Raw genomic sequence first — 8,300 nt, 5'->3', positions numbered from 1 at the left:
CTCTCTTTCTCTCTTTATATTCTCTTCTCTCCCAAAACTTCTCTTTTCTTAGTTCATTATGTCTTCTCTCTCTCTCTCTCTCCGCATTCCTCTTGTCTTGCTAATTTCCCTAATTGCTTTTCTTCCTCGATTTCTCTCTCTCTCTCTCTCTCTCTCTCTCTCCGCATTCCTCTTGTCTTGCTAATTTCCCTAATTGCTTTTCTTCCTCGATTTCTCTCTCTCTCTCTCTCTCTCTCTCTCTCTCTCTCTCTCTCTCTCTCTCTCTCTCTCTCTCTCTCCAGCATCTTTATCTATCTATATATATATCCTTTGTCATATGCTTCTTCCCTTCTGAACCAATTTCTCTCTCTCTCTCTCTCTTTCTCTCTCTCTCAACTTCTCTCCCCTTTTATCACTTTTTCTCCTTTCCATTTTTCTTTATCAGTCCCTCCTCCTCCTCTCCCTTTTCCCATCATTTTCTTCTCCCTTCCTCTCTCTTTCATCACCTTCCTTCTCTCTCTCCCTTTTATTCTACATTTATCTTCCCTTTTTCCCACTTCCGCCTTCATCACTTCCTTCATCCCTTCTTCCTCCTCCATAATTTTTTTTCTTTCTTTTTTTTTTTTACTTCCCTCATTTTCTTTTTTTTCTCCTTTTTCCCCTCACTTCCCTTCTCATCAATTTCCTCCTTCCCACCTCTTCCTTAATCTCTCTCTCTCTCTCTCTCTCTAGTCTCGTTCTCTCTCTCTAGTCTCGTTCTCTCTCTCTAGTCTCTCTCTCTCTCTCTCTCTCATAAGCTTCTTCTCTTCTGAACCAACTTCCTTCTTTGTCCTCTCCTTTTTTAACATTTACTCTCTCTCTCTCTCTCTCTCTTTTTCGACATCCAATTTGGCTGTGCTTATCCCTGTCCGTCTGTCTGTAATCACTTAATTCCCAAAAGGCTTTCCTCCAAACCACAGATGCCCTTTCTCTCTCTCTCTCTCTCTCTCTCTCTCTTGATCTAACTCTAACCAACAAACTATTTTCTTATTTAGCTATCTGCCTCTCTCTCTCTCTCTCTCTCTCTCTCTCGTTCTTACACATTACATTATCCTTTACACAACAACCCACCCACCCACCCACCCACACACACACACACAAACCTCTCTCCCACACACACACACACCTCCCCCCCACACCCTCACATACACATCCCCCCCACATCAAGGTAAGCCCAGGGATTGCGCACAACGAATCCCAACCGTCCGCTTAACCATCAAGGTCCCCAAAACAGGTAATCCCTAATCCCCCTTTACTGGCCTCCGAAATCCCGTCTACCGCAATCCTGATCATCTACGCCTCAGGGATTTATTCTACGGCCCTGGGATTTGAGGCCAGGTGAGGCAAGGGAGGATTTAGTGCTTGTAAAGATGGATTTTGTTATTATTAGGATTTTTTATAATTATGATTTTCTTGATACATGGAGTCGGTGAGGAGGAGGAGGAGGAGGAGGACAAGAAGAAGAAGAAGAAGTAGAAGAAGATGATGATGATGATGATGATGATGATGACGAGGTGCAGGAGGAGGAGGAGGAGGAAAGAAGAAGAAGAAGAGGAGGAGGAGGAAGAAGAAGAAAAATGAAAAGAGGAGGAGGAAAATGACGCAAATCAAATAATGCAAAGACAAACAAGTAATCAATTTCCGGGGTTAACATAGCCTCCTTCCTTGTTTTGCCGCCACAATCATCAAAACAAAGAAAAAACAAGAAAAAGAAAGAAAAAGAAGAAAGCCGAAACCGCTAAAGGAAAAGAATCAGATGGAAAATAAAAAGAAAACGGTGAAAAAAGGTCGGGGGAGCAAAAAAAAAAAAAAAAAAGAAAAGAAAAAATGATCCAAAAAAAAAAAAAAATGGACTGAGGGAAACAACCAAAAAGAAAAAAAAAATAGAAAAAAGATGGTCTGGGGAAACAGGTAAAAAAACGTCCGAGAAAAAAAAGAAAAAAAAAAGTGAGGCTACGTTGCTGCAAATGGAGAGATAACCTGATAATCTTTTTTTTCTTTTCTTTTTTTTTTTTTTTTGCTTTGTCCCGGGTCAGTCTGTCTGTCTCTCTCAAATTCAACCCACCAAAAATTCTCTTTCTCTCTCTCACAGCCTATAGATGTCTAATAAAACTTACGTATTTGCTCTTATCAATTTGTGTGTGTGTTTTTTTTTATCGTTATCAGTTATTTGTTATGCCTTCATGAAAACTAAATTATTTTTGGAAACACTGTATACCTGTCTATCTAAAAATCTCTGTCTCTGTCTCTCTCTCTCCATCTGTCTGTCTGTCTGTATGTACAGTATGTATGCCCGTCTAACTCCATCCCTATCTACAGTATCTATGTCTGTCTGTCTGTTCGTGTCTGTCTATTGATCTACCGACCTACCTACCTATCTATCTGTCTATCTACCTACCTATCCATCTATCTGTCTGCCTCTCACTCCCTACCTACCTACCTACCTACCTACCTATCTATCTGTCTGTCTGTCCGTGTCTGTCTATCTACCTGTCTACCTACCTACCAACCTATCTGTCCGTCTGTCTATCTACCTGTACCTACCTACCTACCCTACCACCACTGCATGTAAATCCATAAAATTGCATATCCTCACGCCTCACCATCCCTACTCATCAACAACCCCTCCCACACGCCACCACGCCCCCATACCAATAATTTCCACCAAATCCCGTAACTATGGTGTGGTAGGAAATGCACAAATAGACAAAAGTGTGAAAAAGGGAAATGAAATTGAAAAGGGTAGGAATGAGAAAAGTTTTTACTGATCACGTGATTGGAACAGGCAGCCGACTATCTCCCCTCTCGCTCCCTCCCTCCCTCTCTCTCTCTCTCTCTCTCTCTCTCTCTCTCCACTATCCCTCCCCCCTCCTTACTTTCCTTTCCCCTCTCTTATTTCTCGCCTTCCCACTTTCTCTTCACTTTCCCCTCTCCTCCTATTTCTTCCTCTTCTCTCCCTTCCCATCCCTCCCCTCCCCACTCCTCCCCTCTCTTCCCCTCTCTTTCGTTTACAAGCTGAGACTCAACAGACGATTTGCTTTCGCTCAATGGGGAAAGAGAGAGAGAGAGAGAGAGAGAGAGAGAGAGAGAGACAGACAGACAGACAGACGCTCCAGCACCCCCAAATGGAGTCAGTGAGTGTGCATGTCAGAATGAGGTGAGAGAGACACAGGTATGTCATTAGGAGACGTCGTTACCTAGTACTCTACCTGTCACGCTTCGTCTCACTCTACTTCACTCTACTTGTCACGCTTCTTTCACTCTACTTGTCATGCTTCTTTTCACTCTACTTGTCACGCTTCTTTTCACTCTACTTGTCATGCTTCTTTTCACTCTACTTGTCATGCTTCTTTTCACTCTACTTGTCACGCTTCTTTTCACTCTACTTGTCATGTTTCTTTTCACTCTACTTGTTACGCTTCTTTTCACTCTACAGTACTTGTCACGCTTCTTTCACTCTACTTGTCGCGCTTCTTTTCACTCTACTTGTCACGCTTCTTTTCACTGTACTTGTCACACTTCTTTTCACTCTCCTTCACTCTACTTGTCACGCTTTTGTTCACTCTACTTCACTTTTATTTTCACTCTACTTCGTTCTACTAGTCAATCCTGTCTTCACTCTACCTGTCACGCGTCTTTTAAATAAACAGGAATGATGGGAGAAGAGGACAGAAAACAAGAAAAAAACAAGAAAAAAAAGAGAAAATGAAGAAGAAAGAGGAAAGAAAGTTAAGAAAAAAAACGAGAAAAAACAGAGAAAATGGAGAATATAAAGAAAAGAATAAACGAAAAAAAAGGCTGGAAAAAGGAGAGAAAGGGATGGAGGGAAAAGAAAATAAAGACAGAGAAAAGTGAGAAAATGGCAAATTAAGAAGGATGGAAACTCGAGAGAGAGAGAGAGAGAGAGAGAGAGAGAGAGAGAGAGAGAGAGAGAGAGAGAGAGAGATGTATTGACAAGACACATGACAGAAAAAGAGAGAAGAAAGAAGAGAAAGTACGAAGGAAAAGAAAGTATGAGAAATGAAAGTGAGAAGAAAAAGAAAAAAATCGAGTGAAAAAAAAAATGCTTTCAGAAAAATTAAGGAAAAAAATGAGACAAAATCAAAGTAAGATATAAAACAAAATAAAAAAGTGAACGAAGAAAAATGAAGAAGTGAGGTAAAATAATGACAGATGTGAATGACGAAAAAGTTTGAATGAGAGAGAGAGAGACAGAATATATATATATATATATATATATATATATATATATATATATATATATATATATATACATATATATATATATATATATATATATATATATATATATATATATATACATATATATATATATATATATATATATATATATATATATATATATATATATATATATATATCTTAAGAAGGAAAAATGAATGATCACTGGAGGAGGAAAAGAGAAGAAAATATGGAGCAAGAATGAAGAAAAGAGAGAGAGAGAGAGAGAGAGAGAGAGAGAGAGAGAGAGAGAGAGAGAGAGAGAGAGAGAGACAGACAGACAGAGTGACTAACACAAGAAATTAAGGAAGAAAGAACTGCGACTAATAATAAAAATACAGATAGAGAGGAGAGGGAAGGGGAAAGGAAGAAAGAAGTTGGTAGGGAGGAAGGGAGAAGGAGAGCGAAGATGGGGACAAGGAAGGAGAGAAAAAACGAGGGAGGGAGGGAGGGAGGGAAGGAGAGGGAGGGGGGTGAGAGGGTAAAGACAGACCACTTCAACACATCATCAATCATAACTAGGGCAGAGAGAGAGAGAGAGAGAGAGAGAGAGAGAGAGAGAGAGAGAGCTAACTTCAACACCCTCTCACTCACAACTCTCACCGTCATCCACATCCCCAGCAGACAAGAACACCCGCGACTTGACAGAAATAAGAGCTGAGAGAGAGAGAGAGAGAGAGAGAGAGAGAGAGAGAGAGAGAGAGAGAGAGAGAGAGAGAGAGAGAATTCCAAGTTACACAGACTACACAGACCTAAAGATACTCCCTACCATTGACTCACTCTTAGTTGGCACAGTAAGCCCCGCCCACATAAACATCATCACCCAATCCCAGGCTATTCATGCTTCAACGGAAACTCCTTGGGCATATTTTACACAGTTACGGCTGCATATATTGATACTCTCTCCTCTCTTCCAATGTTTTTACTGATAAACATGATCACTAGCCTCTCCTCTACTGATATATAAAGAGAAAGACGATCGGAAATGTCTGCAAATCGTCGGATGTATTTCTGAGTAGGAGTGGGAAGTACTACACATATTACTCTAGCTTAGGCCTTCTGTTGGTACAAATTGAGGGCGGGGAGAGATGTACTGTATGAACGAAAATAATATTAAGAAGAAATGAACAACACAAAAGAAAATAAAATTAGTGGGAAAAAGAGGGGAGAAGAAAAACGTACATAAAAAAAAATGGAATAAGGTAAAATTTAAAAAGATGGAAAAATCAGATCCTAGAGCATGAAATAAAAACAAAAACAAAAATGACAAAAAATAAGATTCGAAAAAAATGAAGAAACAGCAAAATAAAAAGTAAAGAGAGAAGGCAGAGAGAATATAAAGAAACGAGAGAGAATGGAGAAAGAAAAGAGAGAGAATGGAGAAAGTAAAGAGAGGGATCACACAACTCTCCACCCTCCTGACAGCCTCCTATTATGCTTTGTAATAAGAGAAAATGGCCCGGGCAAGGGAAGAGATGAGGGAGAAGAGATTTAGAGAGAGAGAGAGAGAGAGAGAGAGAGAGAGAGAGAGAGAGAGAGAGAGAGAGAGAGAGTCTGATAATTAAAGTGATAATGAGTGATAATCTGCGAGAAACAAGGGTAATTTGAGAAAAAGAGGAGGAAAAAGAGTAAGTAAAAAGAGAGAGCGGCATTTGATTACCATAATTAATGAAGTCGAGTGGAGGGCGATAGGGAAAATAAGTAATGATAATAATAATGATAATATTAATGATAATAATAATAATAATAATAATAATAATAATAATAACGTCTAAGGAAGAGGAGGAGGAGGAGGAGGATAACAATGGAAGGCAAGGAAGAGAGCAATAACAAGAGCAAAATAAAGAGAAGAAGAGAAGGCAAATACCCAACGGAAAAAAAAAAATGAGGACACAAGCAAGAAGAAAAAAAAAAGAAAGAAAAAAAAAAAAGGATGAAAGGAAAGAGAAAATTTGGAGGGTAAACATAAGACAGAGGCCAGTTCAAAGGAGAGAGAGAGAGAGAGAGAGAGAGAGAGAGAGAGAGAGAGAGAGAGTGGTTCAAAGGCTCTAGAGTCCTCGATGCAAAAAAAAAAAAAAAGAAAAAGAAAAAAAAAGAGATAGAGAGAGCTGAAAACAGGACAATAAGAGGGTCAAGTTCCTATTTTGGCTCAGGAAAAAAAAAAAAAAAGAGAGAAAAGTGAGAAAATAAAGAAAAAGTGAGTCTTGAAAGGAGGTCGGTCAGGGTTTACATACATACTCCTTTGTCTATCTATCTCTTTATCTATCTAGCTATCTATCTGTCCAAGGTATTTATCGGGCCATTACACTACAACTACTACTATTACTATTACAACCACCACCACCACTACTGCTACTACTGTTTCTATCATCACTACTACTACTACTACTACTACTACTGTTACTATCAACACTACTACTACTACTTGCTACTCTACTACTATTACTACTACTACTACTGTGTTTTCTATCTACTCTTCATCTATTTATACCCCGCAAGAGGCCATATGCTATCTACTTGCTATCTATCTATCTATCTACCTTCTACCTGTCTAAGTATATACTGTACTAGCTATTTTTCTATCTCTAAATATCTCTTTTTGCATTTACCTGTATCTATTTTTCTATCTACTTCGTGTCTAATTCTATCTATCTCCTTTATGTGTTTATTTATATGGAGTATCTGTTTGTCCGTCTGTCTGTCTGTCTGTTTCTCATGTCACTCGTTGGCGACCCGAGAGAGAGAGAGAGAGAGAGAGAGAGAGAGAGAGAGAGAGAGAGAGAGAGAGAGAGAGAGAGAGAGAGAGAGAAATTGACTAATTATCACCATCATCATCACCATCATCATCATCTTCGTCTATTTTCCTATGTAAGGAGGGAGAAGACAGTCAATTAAGAAAAAAAAAAAAGGAAAAACAGAGATACGAAAGAAAAACACAGAGAAGGAAATGAAAAAGAGAGGGAAAAAAGAGAAAGAAAACAGATGAAGAGGAAAAAAACAGTAAGAAAACGCACAGAGAAAGAAAGTCAAAAACAAAATTCACCCTAAAAAAAAATATAGATAGATAAATAGACACATAGATAGATAGATAGATAAAAAAGGAAACAGAGAAAGAAGAAGAAAAAAAAACAATAAGAAAACGCACAGGGAAGGAAAGTCAAAACCAAAATCACCCCCCCCCCAAAAAAAAAAGATAAATAAATACACCTGACTCACCTGGCGAATCTTGCTGCTACGGCGTCTGCGAAGATGGAGGAGGCGGTGATGGAGGCGTCAGATATCATTCTACTCTCCATGCCAAGCCCCCCGTCGCATCCACCTGCCCAGGGGAGGGGAGAGAGGGGTTAGTGGCAGGTTAGAGGAAGGGTTAGAGCAGTGTTAGTGGCAGGTTAGAGGAAGGGTTAGAGCAGTGTTAGTGGTAGGTTAGAGGAAGGGTTAGAGCAGTGTTAGTGGTAGGTTAGAGGAAGGGTTAGAGCAGTGTTAGTGGTAGGTTAGAGGGGTTGGGGGTAGGTAAGAGTAGGGGGTTAGAGACTGGGGTCGAGGGTAGAGGAAAAAAAAAATTGTACAGGTTAATAAGGTAGGGATATTTGAGGTAGGGTAGTGGCAGTGGTAGTGGTAGTTGTTAGAGATTAGGGCGGAGGGTAGAGAAATACTATAGAGTTTACTTGCTATGGCCTCAGGCTCGGAAAGTGAACTCTATGGACTGCAGGCTGAAGCAACTCTCTTTCAGCATTCTACCATCCTCCTTTTGGGGGATAGGGAGGTGGGTGAGGGATGAATAACAGGACAGTGAAGCCGCCCAGACGCATCGGTGCCACCACGTGAGGGCGAGGTGAAGTCAGGATTCCATGGGCTTAAATGGTGAGTGAATGAGTGTGTGGCCCCTTTTTTTTTTTTTTTCTGGTGATTTGTTCTCTCACTATCGTTATTTTTTTTTTTCTTGCCTATCGACCCTGCCTCATCTCGCCTCTAAGTGGGAAGAATATGATGATGATGATGATGATGATGATGATGGGTAGTTAAAAGGAGAGATATGTATG

General features: G+C 39.8%; 1 protein-coding gene across 1 annotated transcript in view; it reads right to left on the bottom strand.

The window, feature by feature from the left end:
* LOC145398753 (discoidin domain-containing receptor 2-like) overlaps nt 1-7,544 on the bottom strand; it is a 105,895-nt gene extending 98,351 nt beyond the window's left edge. The window contains exon 1 of the mRNA XM_080271586.1: nt 7,477-7,544. Coding sequence (XP_080127712.1) covers nt 7,477-7,544 — 68 coding nt within the window. The remainder of the gene's footprint in view (nt 1-7,476) is intronic.
* Nucleotides 7,545-8,300: the final 756 nt, after the last annotated feature.

This window comes from Coenobita brevimanus, chromosome 1 (genome assembly GCF_032717465.1).
Source record: "Coenobita brevimanus isolate Jiangsu-jjx chromosome 1, ASM3271746v2, whole genome shotgun sequence".
In the NCBI taxonomy this organism is placed as follows: Eukaryota; Metazoa; Arthropoda; class Malacostraca; order Decapoda; family Coenobitidae; genus Coenobita; species Coenobita brevimanus.
The sequence above is the reverse complement of the archived record's forward strand: the minus strand, read 5'-3'. Positions and strand labels throughout refer to the sequence as shown.